Source organism: Taudactylus pleione, unplaced genomic scaffold (genome assembly GCF_031769625.1).
Source record: "Taudactylus pleione unplaced genomic scaffold, aTauple2 ptg000174l, whole genome shotgun sequence".
In the NCBI taxonomy this organism is placed as follows: Eukaryota; Metazoa; Chordata; class Amphibia; order Anura; family Myobatrachidae; genus Taudactylus; species Taudactylus pleione.
In genome coordinates, this window is record NW_028284576.1 from 2222354 (window position 1) to 2242500 (window position 20147).

General features: G+C 45.6%; 1 protein-coding gene across 3 annotated transcripts in view; it reads right to left on the minus strand.

Moving 5' to 3' along the window:
- DIAPH2 (diaphanous related formin 2) overlaps positions 1-20147 on the minus strand; it is a 1301891-nt gene that overhangs the window by 289604 nt on the left and 992140 nt on the right. For all 3 annotated transcript variants that reach the window (XM_088475573.1, XM_088475574.1, XM_088475575.1), the window contains one exon: positions 13518-13681. In XM_088475573.1, the coding sequence (XP_088331699.1) occupies positions 13518-13681 (164 nt within the window). The remainder of the gene's footprint in view (positions 1-13517; positions 13682-20147) is intronic.

The window sequence follows — 20147 nt, forward strand, 5'->3', positions numbered from 1 at the left end:
TGAAATATGGAGTGAAACGCGTCATTATGATGTCTCTCAGTCAGGAATTGAGATCTTGCATCAACTGTTACTGTACATAGTGGGTCTTATAAGATGATGCATTTTTTTTTAGATCTTGTACTTCATCTGCCGCCTCTTTTAGATTTTGGAAATAATGACCGTCAAGTGTGTGCGCTCTATCTTATTAAACTGTCCAATATATAAATTTCCTTTATCTCCCGGGGTTCATCGGTAATGGATTGCCATCCTATTGAGTGTCACAGGGGTGCTATAAATAGGACACCCATTATTTTAGAACAGAAATCCACATTGACAATGTGAGATGAAGGCTACTCAGGGAAATAATTGCCATCACTTGTAGTAAAACGAAATAGTTTTTCTCACTATAATAATTTTGACACACAGGTACTGAACCTAACGTTTCATTTCTAGCAGGAGAAGTACAAGATACAGATATCCAGCTGGAAACCAACGCAGAGGGAAAAATCCTCTCAAGCCAATTAGCATTATCCAAAGGAATCCAAGAAGGGAAAAACATCTGCAGTACTACTTATGACCACCAGAGCATGGGACAATACAGTACAATTCCTACACTACACCATGCCAGGTGTCTTCATACATCTATCCTTAATACGACACGCAGCACGACTTGCCTGGCATGAGTAGCCGCCATGTCCCATGTTATTTTGCTAGCGTCGGGTGTCTTTTTTTTTGTCAAAAATGCTTCTTAAGCTGGGTGCACAATAGTACGATGGATTGGCCATAAGGCTGATCCGCCATCCTATCTGACGATTGGTAGGTGCATACACACTTACCTATTGTCGGCCCGATGTGTCGTGCCTGACGTCACAACGGAGCGGACATTTACATGTGCCGCCCAGTTGTGATGTCCGTCACCGGTGGCCTCTGCTGCAAGTGTACGGGCAGACGGTTGACCACCCGTACACACATCACGATGAGCCGATATATCTGCAGATGTATTGGCCATCGTCTGTTCTGCATAGACAACACGATATGTTTGTGAACTATTGTCGTTCACAGACATATCGCTGGTACACAACTGCCGTGGCGCCCACGATATATCGGCTGTTTAGTTGAACGGCCAATATATCGGCCAGTGTGTACCCAGCATTAGTTGTAATGTGACTGTATATGAATTAGTGATGTGCAGGCTCGGATAGGTTCGAGTTTGCACGCCGAGGTCGGATTTTTCCCTCCAGAAATCGGGTCTCAGAAAGAGGCAAAATGTCATCTTTCATGGACAAACATCATCTTCCATGGAGAAAAGTCCATGGAAGATGATGTTTGTCCATGAAAGATGACGTTTTGCCTCTTTCTGAGACCCGATTTTTGGAGGGGAAAATCCGAACTCGGCGTGCAAACTCGAACCTATCCGAGCCTGCACATCACTAATATGAAGCACAACTGAAATTGGAATGAAAAAAAAAGTGTAATGTGCATGTATATATATATATATATATATATATATATATACACACACACATATATATATATATATATATACACACACGCACACATATATATATATATATATTACACATATACACACATATATATATATACACACACACATATTTATACACACATGTATATATATATATATTTATATATATATATATATACACACACACATATATATATACATACATACATACATACACACACACAGGGTGGCCTAATTATTATGACTCCATATCGCTAGGGCCTCCAGTAGCCACTTATGACCACAGACACTGTGTTTGCCTACTGGTTCACTCTGTGTACACGTTAACAGGATACATACTATTGACTGGTGGTCTGGATGCCGGCGGTCATAAGACCGGCAGCGGCATCCCAATGTTCACAATCCCGACAGGGGCTGGTAAGTAGCCTAACTCTCCCACTCTACCCCCTAACCCTCCCCCGGTGGTACCTAACCCTAACCCCCCTTCCTGCACCCTAAACCTAACCCTACCCTGAGGATGCTTAACTTCCCCCCGGTTGTGCCTAACTCCCTCTCCCAGGTATCTAACCCTAACCTCCCCTCGATGGTACCTAAACCTAACCCCGCCATCCCTGACCTAACCTTAACCCGCATACTCGCCATCGGGATGCCGATGTCGGTATCTTGATGTCTTTGGGATGGCAGTGTTGGCATTCTGGCATTGATATATTGACGTCCAGTGTTCACCAGCATCCTGACCGCATCCCCACTGTAACAACTGCTGTCCTCAAACTATTCACTAGTGCAGCCATTATGCTAATGCTCTCTCCGATGTTCAATGTTGCAATCGCCAACAGTCACTCCATGTTCAAAGTCCGGCAGATTGCATCGTTTATCCATTATTCCATAGTGACGCACTTCTTTGTATTGATGTGTGTGTACTATTCTGTGGTATACACAAGGTGAGCAATAGGAAACACCAGCGGCATCAGACGTTAGGGGCTTATTGCAGTGCACAGTTTTGCATGGGCCTAACTACCATAGATGCAAGGGGAACAGCTGCTATGAGGCCCAAAGCTTTGGGGGCCCATCTTCCTTGTCAAAGTTACATGTGTTATTTGCATTTTTCTTCGTTGGGTGGCACATAGGGGCACTTACAAACTTTTGCTATGGGGCCTTCAAATGCATTCGGTATGGGATCCCGGCTGCCACATGACCGGCAGTTCGATTCCCGGTTGCAACAGCCCGACAAAAGAGCAGAGTCCGGCAGCGGAAGCCAGACAGCACTGGAAATCCTGATCGTCCCTAAGGTAAGTATAAAATAACCTAACCAATCCCCCTAACCCTAACCTCCCCCCCAAGTGCCTAACCCTAACCTCCCCCCTCTAAGTGCCTAACCCTAACCCTCCCTTCCCTGCTGCCTAAACCTAAGTCCCCTGGGGGGGGGTGCCTAACCCTAAGTCCCCCCCGGGGGTGCCTAACCCTAACCGGCCCTCCCCCTAGCCTAACCCTAACCCTCCCAGAGGGTGCCTAACCCTAACCCTCCCTCCCCCTAGCCTAACCCTAACCCTCCAGGGGGGTGCCTAACCCTAATTCTCTCCCGGGTGCCCTAAACCTAACCCTCCCCCCACTCCGGCGCCCGGCATCCCTTCGATCGAGATGCCGGGTGCCTGTCTCCCGGCGTTGGGAAAATGACAGGCGTCTAGATTTTAGACGCCTGTCATTTAACCCTAGGCGGGATAGAGGATTCGGGAAGCCGGCAGTTGGGATTGTGGCCGCCGGCTTCTTAAACGTAGCCCCGGTGTACAGCCGTACTCACAGTAACACCAGCAGATGGCGGAGATGAAGCAAAGCATACAGTGGTCTGTCTGGTTATGTAGGATAGCGTTTTATGCAAGATATATTAAGGTCTGCCCTTATATACAGTATGCAGCACTGCCGGCAGCCATCTTAGTAAAGGGCTGATGCTTCACTAAAGGAGCAACCTGGAAATAGCGCAGGAGCACACTCCATCCAATCTTTAACTGCGAGCATCGATTAGCGTCTGCATGGGTACTGACCTACACAGAATGGAAGATGAAGCTCAAGTCCCATGTAGCGCGGTTTGAAGGATAGGTAGCTAATCGATATTTCTACTTGCACACAAAGCAACTAAGAAAGGCTAGATCACAGGCCACAATACGTTTTTCTATGCTTCCTCCCGCTGCTTTGTAATAGTGCAACAATAATTTATTTATCAGGAGCATTTTGCTGAAGGATTGTATGTGAAGAGGAAGCACAGTAGGTTCCACTGGGACGGTTCCCGATTTCGCACTCTCCAAAACAGGCTTGATCAGAAGAACAGAACTTAGTTCTCGGCCTGACATTGATTGTTTTGAATCTTCACGCAACAAGAGGAAACATCGACTCTCATCCTAACAGCTTCTGAAGTCGGCTGGAATCCCGTCGGAGCAGATGTCATATTTTCCCGACGTGCCTCAATTGTAAGTTGAGATGAAAACGCATAAATAAACATAGTGAAATTGTTGTGTTTAAAGATTAATTTTGTACTTTGGATGTTTCATCTGCATCTAAGCATTTTCCTGATGGATTATTTGTATGAAGCTACTTTCATTTACTATTCTCTCTGTGTTCCCCCTGTTGTTGGATTAACTTTTTGGTCCGGAGATTGAGCAAGTCCGCCCAGGGAGCGGGCACTGGGCACAAATTCTCGCCTTTGTCCTGGGCAGCAGCCAGGAATAACAGGCTCTTGTTCAACATAATGTCTCATTTATTAAGCACTGTACAATGACAATTCTGTACAATGCCTCACGCAAGCTCGTCAAGACTGTTAAATGCACTTTACGAAAATATAATGTAAGCTAATAGGCCCGTGCCATACACAAGGGCACAATGTAATGCGGTTCTAGGGGGCTCTTTTTAATTGCATAGCACTCCAGGCTTTGCTTTCAATTATTTTGTTTGTGTATGAGCACTAACAGGGTGCCAAATATTTTCGGCAAATGTAAATACACAATGGCATAAATGAAAATAGACAAGCCCAATAAAGCCAACGTTTCCTTTGAGCTCCTAATCAATCAACTGGTGCGCTGTGGGAAAAATAATTCCTTATAGTGGTTTTTGGAATATAACTATTGAAGTGCTATTGAGAAGCTGATCACTGGCTGTCCACAGGTGTGGTGGCAGAAAGTTATACATTTGCGTGACATTTGGAAATGACTAAATTGAATGCTATTGGGAAGTTGTGCGTCATATGGGGATATGTATCAATGCTCCAAAAGAGCACAAGTGGAAGGGATCCAGTAGCAACCTATCGGCATCTACTTGACACATGATATCTATCAGCTGATTGGTTGCAATGGGAGACGCTTTCCTTTAGGCATTAGAAATATATCACTCCGTGGATGGCAATTAGAGGGAGCTGCAGTTTAGATCAGGTCCCAGTAATCTTCTTTAAGCAAGATTACAAAGTGGGGCCAAAGCGTGTCATCACATCAATGATGACTCATCACCCCCAGCGATGACACTCATCACCCCCAGCGATGACACTCATCACCCCCAACGATGACACTCATCGCCCCCAACGATGACACTCATCGCCCCCAACGATGACACTCATCGCCCCCAACGATGACACTCATCGCCCCCAGCGATGACACTCATCGCCCCCAACGATGACACTCATCGCCCCCAACGATGACACTCATCGCCCCCAACGATGACACTCATCGCCCCCAACGATGACACTCATCGCCCCCAACGATGACAATCATCGCCCCCAACGATGACAATCATCGCCCCCAACGATGACACTCATCGCCCCCAGCGATGACACTCATCGCCCCCAGCGATGACACTCATCGCCCCCAACGATGACACTCATCACCCCCAATGATGACACTCATCACCCCCAGCGATGACACTCATCACCCCCAGCGATGACACTCATCACCCCCAGCGATGACACTCATCTCCCCCAGCGATGACACTCATCTCCCCCAGCGATGACACTCATCTCCCCCAGCGATGACACTCATCACCCCATGACATCTCTGGACGCAGAGAGATCAGCTGTCACTGCTGTGGCCATCTCTGTACCTCCTCTGGTAATCTCTGCTTATCAATATTCCTATAAATGAGAGTATGCCACCAACCTTCCGTAGTGGGTGAGTGGTTCATTATTTAGTAGGCGGTACAGCGCGTTCCGTTGACACTTACAGGCTGGACAATTCTCATTCCTCTGGATACATGCTCTGTAGCAGCTCCTCCCCCTCAAACTCGTATTGCATTTTCCTAACAAATTCACATTCTTTTGCGCGCACTCCATAGTGCAGGTGAAAAGGTAGGGACAGTCTTTATTCTCAGGTTGTCGGGACACCATGCAGAACCGCTGGTACACTCTTCCCAATAAATAATCATTCACTTGGATGGGTTTAAAAAGTATAAATTGGCCAATAAAGACATGTCAGTTTTCAGGTGAATTTATCTAAAAAGGTTAATAATGGCTTAAGTGTGGTAAGACAGGTATATGAAGGTGTAAATGATGTAGGACAGGTATGGGGAGGTGTAAATGATGTGGGACAGGTATGTGGAGGTGTAAATGATGGGGGACAGGTATATGAAGGTGTAAATGATGTTGGACAAGTATGAGAAGGTGTAAATGATGTAGGACAGGTATATGGAGGTGTAAATGATGAGGGACAGGTATGTGGAGGTGTAAATGATGAGGGACAGGTATGTGGAGGTGTAAATGATGAGGGAGAGGTGTGGTGAGGTGTAAATGATGTAAATGATGAGGTGTGAATGATGAGGGACAGGTATGTGGAGGTGTAAATGGTGAGGGACAGATAGGTGGAGGTGTAAATGATGTGGGACAGATAGGTGGAGGTGTAAATGATGTGGGACAGATAGGTGGAGGTGTAAATGATGTGGGACAGATAGGTGGAGGTGTAAATGACGTGGGACAGATAGGTGGAGGTGTAAATGATGTGGACAGATCGGTGGAGGTGTAAATGATGTGGGACAGATAGGTGGAGGTGTAAATGATGTGGGACAGGTATGTGGGAGGTGTAAATGATGAGGGAGAGGTGTGGTGAGGTGTAAATGATGTAGGAAAAGTATGAGGAGGTGTAAATGATGTGGGACAGGTATGTGGAGGTGTAAATGATGAGGGACAGATAGGTGGAGGTGTAAATGATGTGGGACAGATAGGTGGAAGTATAAATGATGTGGGACAGGTATGTGGGAGGTGTAAATGATGAGGGAGAGGTGTGGTGAGGTGTAAATGATGTAGGACAGGTATGTGGATGTGTAAATGATGTGGGACAGTATGAGGAGGTGTAAGTGATGTGGGACAGGTATGTGGAGGTGTAAATGATGTGGGACAGGTATGTGGAGGTGTAAGTGATGTGGGACAGGTATGTGGAGGTGTAAATGATGTAGGACAGGTATGTGAGGTGTAAATGATGTAGGACAGGTATGTGGAGGTGTAAATGATGTAGGACAGGTATGTGGAGGTGTAAATGATGAGGGACAGTATGAGGAGGTGTAAATTACGCAGAACATGAATGCAGAAGTGGAAATCATGCGGGACTTTTATGTAGAGATGATGAATAGATGGGACATGTACATAGAGATGATAAATAGATGGGACATGTACATAGAGATGATAAATAGATGGGACATGTATGTAGAGATGATAAATAGATGAGACAGGAATTTTAGAACTTTCAGATAGGAGCTAAGGCCCTCATTCAGAGCCGGACGCTCTGAGCAGAGCGCTCGCTCTGAATGAGGGCCGTCCTCCATAAAAATGGAGCGTCCTCCTGGACGCTCGTATAGCTGTGGGTCACCACCCACAGCACATACGAGCGTGCAGGATGATGGTCGCGATGGTCTTGACCATCGCGACCATCGCCAGTGCAACCAGAAGCCTGTGGTCGGGTTTTTCGACCACAAGCCCTGGAGTGATTTTGGCTCTATCAGAGCCAAAATCACTCCCACTGACATCACTAGTGATGTCAGTGGGCCGGCTTCTGACGGTAGGCGTTCCCTTGGGAACGCCCCCATCTGGGAGGCACGCCCCCGACACGCCCACCAAAGGGGGCGTGCTGTCAATCAACATTGACAGCACGCCCCCTTTGATCAGACACAACGAGCGAAGGAAAGTCCTTCGCTCGTCGCGTCTCGCGCATGCGCACGACGGAGCTCCCTCCATCGTGCGCATGCTCAGTGCACACCATCGACCCACTTGCGAGCGGACAGCCGCTCGCGAGTGGGTCTGAATCAGGCCCTAAGTGTTTTTTTTCCTGACTTTTTAAAACTTGTATAAAAAAACACTGATAAATCACATTAAACACATTTTTCTTTACCAAGAAATATTGTAAAGACTTAAATTTGCTGTAACACAGTTGTTGCCTATGATATTTCCTATTTTAATAAAAAATCTAAACTGTGTAATTTTACACCTTTTACGAACCTCCAGTATTTTCTTTATGGCCACTGACATATATATGGTTTTGCTATCTTAGTTACCACTTTTTCTGGGGTCCAGTATGATTCCCCTCCTTTTTCATACACGTCACTTTATGTAGAAAAGTCGCGTAACCTCACCATGAGTCCCACAAATCGCCAGTTCTACTTCAATCTCGCATTTCTTGCGTGTGTGCATTGCCGCAATGTGTGCGAGTTTCATGAAGCGAGTCTGTAATGGAGGAGTATTTCTTAAAAAGATAAACTCCTCAGAAAGTAATATAGTATATAACATGTGAAAATAAATGTACCACTAGGTTAGAAATCACCGCAGATACCTACGAGGATCTTGATTAAGGACATTGTGCAATAGATACTCCAAGCCTCAATAGTTAGAACATTCTTTCATAACTTTGACCTATTGCATGCAGCTAAAATACTTCTCAAATGCCCAGAATTACAGTTTCATCGCCAGGGGCTTGTGAGTCAACCACAAATTATCAGCAGCCTCGCCAGACGGACCTAGTGCCAGTTGTTTCCCTTTTCTAGTAACTTTCAAGAAATATGAAAGCAAACCCTTGCGCTGTTCTTTATCCTTGAGCACAAAAAATGCTGATAGTTCCAGAAAACTCTTGCTTCTGACTACTCTATGTGCTGCAGTGATATACAGGTTTAGCAACCGTACCCGACCAAAATACTGTACAAATGAACCGAATCTAACATTTACGGGATCTTCTCAATACTCTCCTGTGCTCCAAGATGATTTATATATTCAGATTTATCAACATTACTGTGTATTGACGCTGCAAGTTAATTTGCAAGGAACGTGTCAGAAGATTGATGACAAAGGGCCTGATTAAGCAAGAATCGCAACTGCGAATGCAATAGCGATTACGCATGCAGTCTCACTGCGAATATATGCTAATCCACTGCGATCGCTAGGCAGCCGCAGCACTACATAAGGACACCCACTTTACCTTACACACATGCGTAATGTTTAGCAAGACTGCAAAACCATCGGTACAATGGAGTACTATTGCAGCATCGAGCACACTTCCACAAGCTCTGACATTACTCAGGAATTGCTAACCTCGTCGCACGCTATGAGTAATCAAGCTGTGTATGGCATCGCAGTGGATAATTTATGCATGCCCATGCAACGCCGTTCACACGCACTGGCACGCCTGGATTTCTACAACCCCCGCCCCTCCCCGTCACCGCCCCCAAATGCCACTTCTCGTCAATGACTCTGCGATGGGTCTGCGTAGTCACTGCGATCACAGTCCAGATTGATTGGTTGATTTGCGCACGTGCACTGCAATGCATTCGCAGAACGCAACAATCGGCTGATTGTGTGCGTAATCGCGGTTGCGATCCTTGCTGAATCAGGTCCAAAGTCTCTGGAAGACGAGAAAGCACCAGCAACCTATAATGCCCCAACTTGGACAATACAAAGTGGAAAATGCAAGATAATATTTATTGCGCTCTGCTCAACAACTAATAGCTACTTTGGTTCAGTGATTATGGCCCTCATTCAGAGCGCACGCTCTGAGCAGAGCGCACGCTCTGAATGAGGGCAGGGCTCCATTTTCATGGAGCGTCCTCCTGGACGCTCGTATAGCTGTGGGTCACCACCCACAGGCTATACGAGCGTGCTTTTTGATGGCCGCGATGGTCGAGACCATCGCGACCATCGAAATTGCGAGCCGGAGCCTGCGGTTGAGGTTTTCAACCGCAAGCTCCGGAGTGATTTTGGCTCTATCAGAGCCAAAATCACTCCCACTGACATCACTAGTGATGTCAGTGGGCCGGCTTCTGACGGGAGGCGTTCCCGTGGGAACGCCCCTGTCAGGGAGGCACGCCCCCGGCACGCCCACCAAAGGGGGCGTGCTGTCAATCAACATTGACAGCACGCCCCCTTTGATCGGACACAACGAGCGAAGGACTTTCCTTCGCTCGTCGCGTCTGGCGCATGCGCACGACGGAGCTCCCTCCGTCGTGCGCATGCTCAGTGCATAACATCGACCAACTTGCGAGCGGACAGCCACTCGCGAGTGGGTCTGAATCAGGCCCAATATGCATTAAATGTTTCTGTTTTGTAGTTCTTTGCAACATGAACAGGATATTTGTCTCAAATAACAGCCGAGCTGCAAGAGTAACATTGTTTTAGCTGGAAGATAAATAAAAAATGAAATAATTTGTTTTGTATTTCTTGTGTGTCTGTTTGTTTAGGGAACAAGCTACATAGGATCAATTTTGGAGGTGACAATGCAGACAGTTCCACAGCGTGTATACTTATTGGTGTTACCTAGATTTAAAAGTCGCCTTACTTCAAAACTCAACCAACAAGCTTCCAATCAAAGCCGAGCCTGTGAGACTGCTTTAAAGAGACGGCACCATAAATATGATCTGTTTGGCAAAAGCCATTCTGAGGCTCATCAGTTTCTAAGGGATGAGGTCTAAATCTTGAATCCAACTAGATGCAGTAAATCTGGGAGTACATGCCCAGTGACTGGCCTACCCCAAATGTAGCGCAGCCGTCAGCACCGAAATGGTCAGAAGGTTAAAAATTATTAAAGCCGGTGTCATCATAGTGTTATCTGTGTGTGGTGGAGGTATGGCTAAATATTATTATCACTATCATTTTATTATTTGTTATGTTTAAGGTGCCGAAAAAATTCTGCACCATTGTACAAAGAATATTCATTATAATAACTACGTGAAGATCTGCATAGCATTTAAACTGAATGCACCTCGGGCCTCATTTTTCATATTAAATATTATTTGTTTGAGACAAGTCGATATATGTACTATACACCCGGGGTCCCCAACTGTGACCTGTCATCTAAGTTTCATGTTGCAGGCCTGAAAACTTTTGCTGCTTAATTCTTTCCCGGCGTTCCCACCGCAGGTTACCCCCGTCACATTACGGCTGCTCTACTGCCTCAGCCACATTTGAATGTTCTACTGTATCTATTTCAGGAACAAAAGCATCCGGCCCTCGATCAGACAACCTGCCGCTGCCCAGCGCAACAGCAAAGCATGAGATCAATGGGATCAATATGTATACAGACTAAAGAAATGTTGTGGCTGAAAACTAAAGGATGAATAAATATTAGAATATAAAGCAGCTGAACCTAGCAATCCCGGCTACTGTCATATACTGAAAGCTTTTACGATGTATACAACATAAAGGGGACAGTAATAATGAACAGTGGGCCTGATTCAGACCCAGTGCTAAGCCGCAAACGCACGCTATGGCCGAAAGTTGCCAGTCTGCGCAAGCTTTTTATGGGTGTGCATAATTAGCATGGAAGCGTCATTGTACACGTCACTTGGTTGTATTTCAGCCTGCAGTGATCGCAGTTCTTGCGGCGGGGTAGGGTCGACCTCAAGGGCTGCGTGCAGCTCCGATGGCTCTCGATGGTTCCGATTAATCATACACTTCCTGGAGATGACGTATGCTAAGAAAGAAAAGTGGGCGTCTTTATACCGGCGTGCGTTCACTGCCGTCGCTCTCTAAGACATAGAGGGCGTCCTTAATGCCTTGCCATGCGATCTCAGAGTTTGCATACGCGGCCCCTGATGGCTGTGAAAGTGCGCTGCTTAGAGTCCAGGTCTGAATCGCCCCCAGTGTCTGTAACCACAGCCGTTTTAATAATAGAGGAAAGAGGGGCATTTGCCCTGGGGCGATCAGTAGAGGGCGTCCAATGTTGCCTTTTTCAATAAAGTTGCCAGGGAATAAATAAAAAATTTAAAAATTTTTTTTACTTTGTTCTGCTCTCCTGAAAACAACTTGTTACACTGTAATTCTTCATTAAACAAAGTAAAACACAGTTTTTAACAAACCCTTAAAAAAAAAAACACAACAAATTAAACAGATTAATTGTATTTTCTCCATCAAAATCCTATTTATTAACCAGAAAACATTCTTCCACTTATTAGTCTCCCGTCATTCCCATCTATCTTCCATTACTACTCCACAGCATTGCCCTGTACTAATCATTTCTCTCCACCCATATATTAGATTTAATCTCAGGGACGATCAGATTCTACACCACCCCCGGCCTCAATACCAAGCTCATCCCATACAACAAGACTCCACTTTATGCTACAGGACAACAGTGGTCTTCCTGGTCTACCAGGTGGTATAATAAACTACCACATCACCCCATTGGTAACCCGACTAATAATGATGTAGCAGTTGCCACCCACAATCGTAATGTGATCACATGATAAATGACGGCTGGAAGCGTATTGGTTGCTATGGGAAATGTTTTCACTTGTCCTGTTTAGAAGCTTTGATATATCTCTCCTTATATCTAGCAGACATATGCACCTGTACTGGACCCAGTCGGGGTAATGTACCAAAGCTGGCTTTAAGGGCACAGACTACTTTCTAAAACATATTAACCAATGGGGACTCAGACTAGTATTTCATATTGTACAATCATTACATCACAGACTTTACCCAACATGGTTCCATCTTTCCCATTAATAAAAACACGGCCCTACCTTTATTTGTTGCGTTTCGGTCCAATTATTAAAATACATTTTTCATCGGCTGGCCAGCGGGCAACCCCACCATTCATCCCTATATCTCAGTCCTTTAACGATCAAGTGTCACATTTAGAAGACAATTTTCTAATCCCTTTTATGCGGCATAACATGACAGTCCCTGGAAACAATTCTGATTTGTTCTGAGCATTACTAACATGTCCCCAACACCGGCACAGACTGGAAACAGCCATTTTGTTGGTGGGGTCAATGTGAGTGAGAAGACCAGAAAGTATTGACGTCACTCCGTGCCTCGTGCCTCAGTGATGTCACTGGTGCTTAGGAGCTCATTCAGACCCGCTCGCTAAGATGCATACTCTCACTGCTGCTAATGGTTTGCAGTGTGAGTGCATTGTGTATGCAGTGTACATGGATCGCAGTGTGTGTGTGCGCATACCTTAGCGAAATATCACAATGCATTCGCTCGCTGCACATAGACAGCCCAGCAGAGTGAGTGACAGGGGAAGCCGTTTGTAGGTGGTAACAGGGGCTGGCCATTAAAAACGGGGGAGTGGAGGTGCAAACGCAGGCATGCCTGTGCATCTCAATAGCGGTTTAGAGGTGCGCATAATTATAAGACAGCATCATAGTACACGTCACCTGGCTGGCTTTTACACTGAAGTGCTCGCAGTGCTTGCGGCAGGGTATGGTCAACCTCAAGTACTGCGATCGCATCCGATGTACCGATGGTTACATACACTTCCTGGACATGACGTGCACAAGTGGGCATCTTAAGACAGGCTGGTGGGTGTCTGCATACACTATGTGATCGCTCTGTAAGAAATACTGGGCGTGTTACTGCATTGCTGTGTGAAAGCACTACCTACGCAATTTGCATACACATCGTGCGAGCGATCGCATCTAGTGAGCGGCTCTGAATGAGCTCCTTAGTGAGTAGATAGGCTCCAATCTTATGTAAATAGGGAATTGGTTGACTTTTAGAGCGCGCCCAAGTGTATGATATAAAACAGCAATTCCCATGCTCGCAAAACATTGACAACACTTATAAACAAACAGATTGGCGTTACAGTACAATGCTACTCACCAAAAAGAGAGATCTGAAGCTGCTGAGATCCCCGAAGAATTCCTCCACGCTCAGGGCCTTGGGATCGAAGGTGAAGTATTCTCCCAAGTTGTCGTAAAGCTTGTTCATATTGTTGCACATGTTGGAAAGCTTCTCGTATTGTTCCCGGGCGCTCTTTGCGAAGGTGTAAGCACTTGTTAAGCAAAACCTCTTAATTCATAACATCTTCAACAACACTCGAGCAGCTCACATCTTCTCACGGTAAACAAGATCAGATGTATTTATACAGCGCATCAAATCGATGGAACACAGCGCTCTCTTCCCCGAGATGGTTTTTAGTCAAAATAATTGGTGTATATTTGAAAGCAATAAATTCTCAAAGATAGAAAACACATCTTACAGCGACATTTAGCTATATATTTGTATATTAAAGAACCGCTGAGCCTACAATATGAATTTTCTTATAGAACCAAGCTACTGTACCAATAACAACCAATGTATATATACTGGATCTTTATATATATATATATATAATCTAGACACACACGTACATATAAATATACATGCAAACAAGTTATATGTATATTCATTACACATAGATGAATACACACATATATAAGTATATAGACACACATATATACACATAGATAGACACGAATATGAAAAAAAATATATAAATATTATCTCAGTGACTAAGCAGACCGATTGCAAAGTGATTGACAGGAAGTGCTGTTTGGGGGTGGTGAAGGGGGGGTGGTTGGCGTAACGCAGGTGTGCCTGTGAACGCCGTTACAGGGGCGTGCATAAATTAGCCACTGCGACGCCATACGAGGTTAGCAATTCCCGAGTGAGGTCAGACCTTGTGCAAGTCTGCGTGAGGGTGCGATTGTACTCGATGTTACCGATGGTTTTGTAGTCTTTGCTAAGTATTACGGATGTGTGTATGGTAAAGTGGGCGTCCTTATGTTAGGCTGCGTATGGCATTGCGATTATTAGCATGCTATCGCAGTGAGACTGCGTGAGTAATCGCTATTGCTATTCGTTACTGAATTAGGCCCTGTGTTCAGTACTCAAAAGTTACTGGAAAAATAAAGTGTCACTAAGATGTTCTTCTGGCCTGTCCTGTATTCTGGCCTGTCCTGTATTCTGGCCTGTCCTGTATATGACTGCATCACTGCTCAGTGTAAAGGAGATGAAAACCCTTTTCCTTTGCATTTTTGGTGATGTAACAAAGGCATTTACTGATAGAAAAAACTATTATGCATGGCATGGGTGTTAAGGAGGGATGTATTCGAGCGCCGGCATCCCCTACCCAACCCGTTAAGGATATGTGAACACTGTCGGTTCTTTATAATTCAAAATCTTTACCACTTACTGCTTGTAGGATGCAAAACAAGGACATGAGAAAGCAATAGAGTAAATGTAGCACAAGAATCGTACATCGCAGCAGGTGCCTGAGAGAGTCTTACTAACAACGCCGCCAGTGTCCTGCTGTGATTCGGACCAAAGCGGTTTTCACCTTTAGGGGTCTAGTTAGTAAGCAGTGTTAGGAGACAGAGTGAAAAGTGATAAGAAAGTGATAAGGTGCCAGCTAATCAGCTCCCAACTGTCATCTCACAGGCTGTGTTTGAAAAATGACAGTTGGGAGCTGATTGGCTGGTACCTTATCACTTTCTTATCACTTTTCACTCTGTCTCCTAACACTGCTTAGTAAATAGACCCCTTAGTGCTCTTTGCCTTATCCTGTTTCTATCCACAAAACAAATTGCTCTCCCCCTGTTACATAGGACACACGTTATATACAATCAGCGACTCTGTTATACATTAGGGGACACAATTTGGTGCAGACATGGAGACATCCGCAAAAAAAAATTATTCCAGGTATTAATCAATATAGAAAAAAATCTATTTGATGGGGAAAATTTGTGCTTAACGCCCTTTGTTTACTAGAATTTATATTTAATATTTAATTCTCGAAAGGTTCATCAAAAGGTAGCGCTGCCCCAGTGGCTTATGCAAATAAGGGCCTGATTCAGAGCCACTCGTAAGCGGCAGCTCGTTCGCTCCGTGCGATGTTTGCCCAACTGCGCATGCGTATGGATCGTTATACGCATGCGCGAACCAGTCAGTGCGGCCGAAATTCATGTGCTCGCAAAATAGCGAATGCCTGCTAATTTGAGTGACAGGATGAGGCGTATGTGGGTGGTAACAGGGGAAGGTGCTTGAAAACGGGGAGTGGAGATCCGATCGCAGGCGTGCTTAAAGGTCAAAACGGGCGTTTTATGGGTGTGCATATTTAAATCAGCAGCGTCATTGACCACGTCACTGGGTTTTTTTTAAGCCAGAACTGCTCGCAAAATTGTGGTAGCAAAAACCGACCACAAGAATAGCGAGCAGTTCATACCCTGTTCGATGTACTCGATTAATCTAATAAATAGCGGACATGACGTAGGATGCGAGCGGACAGGGGGCGTAGTTTCCCAAAAAACGACCGCAAGTTTTGTACGCTCGTTCAGACCTAGAGGCGTGAACAGACCGCAAACAGCGAACGGTTCATTTGAATAGCAACCCCTATTTTCAGGACGAGCGAGCGCTAGTTGCGTCCGGCTCTGAATCAGGCCCTAAGTCCCTTACAAAGGACAGGCGAGATACCGTAGCTGGAAATTACAAAGTAATAAGGATGTTTTGCAAATGTTACTTGCATTCATGTCAGTTACTCCAGATTGTGCTGCAACAAAACGTTACCTCTTTTGTCCTACATAGGATCATGAAAGGTAACACTCCGTGCATCTATTTTTATTCATTAGAAATATATATATTTCCACAAATGAAACCTGTTCTTGCATATTGCTATGCAAATTGTGAAATAATCTGAAACACCATCTGCTACCACTTTATAAATGTTTTTCTCCAGCAAGGAGATATTCCTAGGAGTCTGGCATAGATAAAAGTTTGCATGAACTTACTGTAAATAACTTTAAATAAGGAAGGTTAATTAATTACAAGCTTTAGTTATAATGATATTTAAATATACCTTGAGAAGATGGCACATTCTATACTCTTGTCAGTAAAGGGGCGTATCCACTACACGATATAATGAACGATAACGATATAGGTATCGTTCAATCATACTGTGCAGATATGTCGGTCAGTGCCAACACCCTCTCTCACCCCCGAACCTGCACAACCTGACTATATCGTCAGGTTGGACGGTAGGTTTGGGCGATGAAAGATGACGACAACGGGATGTAGTCATGGGACACATTCCTGACAGCGGAATACCGGGTAGGGATTTATGCTAGGCACTGCAATACCGACGCCTATCATAATCCCAATGCCAGAACGCCGACAAAGACATCCCAAATGAAGGGAAGTCCGGGGCGCCCTTAGCGTTAGCTGCGGGGCGGAGGTTTAGGATTAGGGAGTCTAGCGGAGTTAGGGTTAGGTTTTCGGGAAACGGGGGTTAGGCACCCCTATGGGGGAGTGTTGTGGACAGGCACCCCCAGGGAGATGTTAGGTTTAGGCACCTTCCTGGGAGGGTTAAGTTTAGGGAGCGGTAACGGGGGGTTAGGGTTAGGCACTCCCGGGGGTAGGTTAGGGTTAGGCACTAGGGGGGAGGTTAGGGTTAGGCACCACTAAGGGAGGGTTAGGGTAAGAGGGGGGACAGGGGAGGTTAGGGTACTTACCTGCCCCTGTCGGGATCTTGATCCTGTCGGGCATCCGTTGTCGGGATTTGAGCCACCGGCATTTCACTCCTATTTCGCCCAGCAGGAGCGCACTTTGCTGGTCGTTGATGGCATATCCACTACACGATAGTACGGACGATGAACGATAACCATGGCATTATCGATCAAATCGTCCAATATATCAGGGACGGTATTAAAGGGTCCAAACTCCAAAAGGCAGAACAGGACAGGATATCACAATGTGAAACTAAGACTCCCCATTACTGTTGCCCATACATCACCATTCAGTCCATACGCTGCTTTCAGATTCTAGGACCCCACATGCATTCTTTTACCGTGTGATGTATTAAATTGAACATTTTGCTTACCACATACATTCTGCATAAGAGGACTCAGGGCTAAGGCCTGGGGTTCTCCACGGGTTCCCGGGAGACCTTACATACCCTGTTGTGAATAGCGGGGCCATATTCACATGCTGTGCACCATTGAATGGGGGCATGGCATGCCATTGTCTGGGAATTGCATTACCTCCTAGACAGGCCCTGGTCCTTTGTACCCACCGATCTTTACCCTTTGGTACCCATGGCTAGAAGCCCTTTCTCTGAGCTTACATCACTCTGTCCCTGAATCTCTATCCACACAAGGCTCTTCAGTTTATCAAGTAGCTTATTATTGCATATAATTACGAATGCAATGAAACGACATTGACCATTCTCCAATCATCTGAAATTATGTCTGTCAGCAGCTATTGGTTTAATAGTTAGGCTATTGGCGTTGCGAGCAGGACTATTCTTTCTTTTCATTGAAATCATTATTTTATTTATTTATTACCTGTTATTTATATAGCGCACACATATTCCGCAGCGCTTTACATTAGCCTACCAGTATATATTTTTGAATTGTGGGAGGAAACCGGAGTACCTGGAGGAAACCCACGCAAACACAGGGAGAATATACAAACTCCACACAGTTAGGGCCGTGGTGGGAATCGAACCCACGACCACAGTGCTGTGAGGCAGTAATGCTAACCATTGCACCATCTGTGCTGCCCAATACTCTTGAATGAATGTTATTTGGACTCATTGACTTACCTAGATTTCATTGTGAGTCTTCAAATTGCCCCTCTGCTGTAGGAACTCACCTACATATATATCTAGCGAGCATATTGCTCTTGTAGTTTTGGGGGAGATTTATCACAGCTTGGAGAGAGATAAAATACCAACCAATCAGCCGCCACTTTGCAGGCTGTTTTTGAAAAATGACAGTTAGGAGCTAATTGGCTGGTACTTTATCTCTCTACAAGTTTTGATAAATCTTGCTCTTAGGCCCTGATTCAGAGCCGGACGCAAGTGGCTGCTCGTTTGCCCAACTGCGCATGCGTACGGATCGTAATACGCATGCGCGAACCACTCAGTGCGGACGAAATTCATGTGCTCGCAAAATAGCGAATGCCTGATAATTTGAGTGACAGAAAGAGGCGTATGTGGGTGGTAACAGGGGAAGGTGCTTGAAAACGGGGAGTGGAGATCCGAACGCAGGCGTGCTTAAAGGTCAAAACGGGCGTTTTATGGGTGTGCATATTTAAAACAGCAGCGTCATGGACCACGTCACTGGGTTATTTTATAGCCAGAACTGCTCGCAAAATTGTGGTAGCAAAAACCAACCCCAAGAATAGCGAGCAGTTCATACCCTGATCGATGTACTCGATTAATCTAATAAATAGCGGACATGACGTAGGATGCGAGCGGCCAGGGGGCGTATTTTTCCAAAAAACGAACGCAAGTTTTGTTCGCTCATTCAGACCTAGAGGCGTGAACAGACCGCAAACAGCGAACGGTTCATTTGAATAGCCACCCCTTGTTTTAGAACGAACGACCGCAAATAGCGAGCGGCTCTGAATCAGGGCCTTAGTTTGTTATTTTTGGCATTTCTCATGTTGTTTTTACATGTGTGTTCCCTTACAATCCTTATCCTATTTTCTTTCATCTATCTATTGGACAATAGAGCATAGAACGACTGTTTTACTGCACTAGCTGCTTGTTCATGGTCAGAGGTCAATGTATAGACAAATAGTGTTCACTATAGCTCCGGCGTGAGGCAGGGTGCCAGAGCTAGAGAGGGCACGTTCGTGCGCGCGCTGCAGCCGCGCGTGTCCGAGAAGGGGGCGTGGTCATCAAAAAGGGGGCGTGTCTATAAGACGCGTCACCTTTTCGTCACTCTTGGGGGCGTGCCCGGCACTTACGGACACGCCGGGCAGCCCCCAAGCCCTGCAGACAGGGAGAATAGATGCCGGGTGCATGCGCCCGGCGTCTATTCTCCGGCGGTGACCGGGTCACCGCACATTTCTTCACCCGCGGGACACTGCGACCCGCGGGTGAAGACAGTTCCCGCAGGCTGTTAGGGCAGGGCGCTTTTTGCCTTCCAGAAAGAGGGCAGGGCGCCGTGCCCCGCTAAAACAGCCTAGCGGGAACGCTAGACAAATGTTCCACTGCCACAATTGCTGAAAAACTGTATCAGCAAATTACTTAACCCATAACCAATGGAGGCCATAGCTGGCAAATGTTTGAGTCACACACACAGATAGTGAATATGAGAAAACAGCTCAGAAACGGGTGCGTCCTGTAATGCCTTGTGGGCTTGTGTAGCCCGGGAAAAGTCTGATGACTTCACAGCTCACACAATTAATGTGGCAGAAAGAACAATTAATCATAGCAAACTCTAATAACATCAACGTCTAAAACCCGCACTAGACATTTCATCTCAAACAAGAAGATGAAACAGCAGACGAGGAACGCGTGAATGCCGGTGATAACAAGGTCCCATCCTAGAGGTCCTCTGTCCATCTTCTCGATGCATAATATGGTCTTTATCACAAACATATGGAAAACATTAGAGGAAAGATGTTCATATTAATCAGCTTAGCTGCAGAAGCTTTCAGCTTCCTTCCTTTTACGACACTAATCTT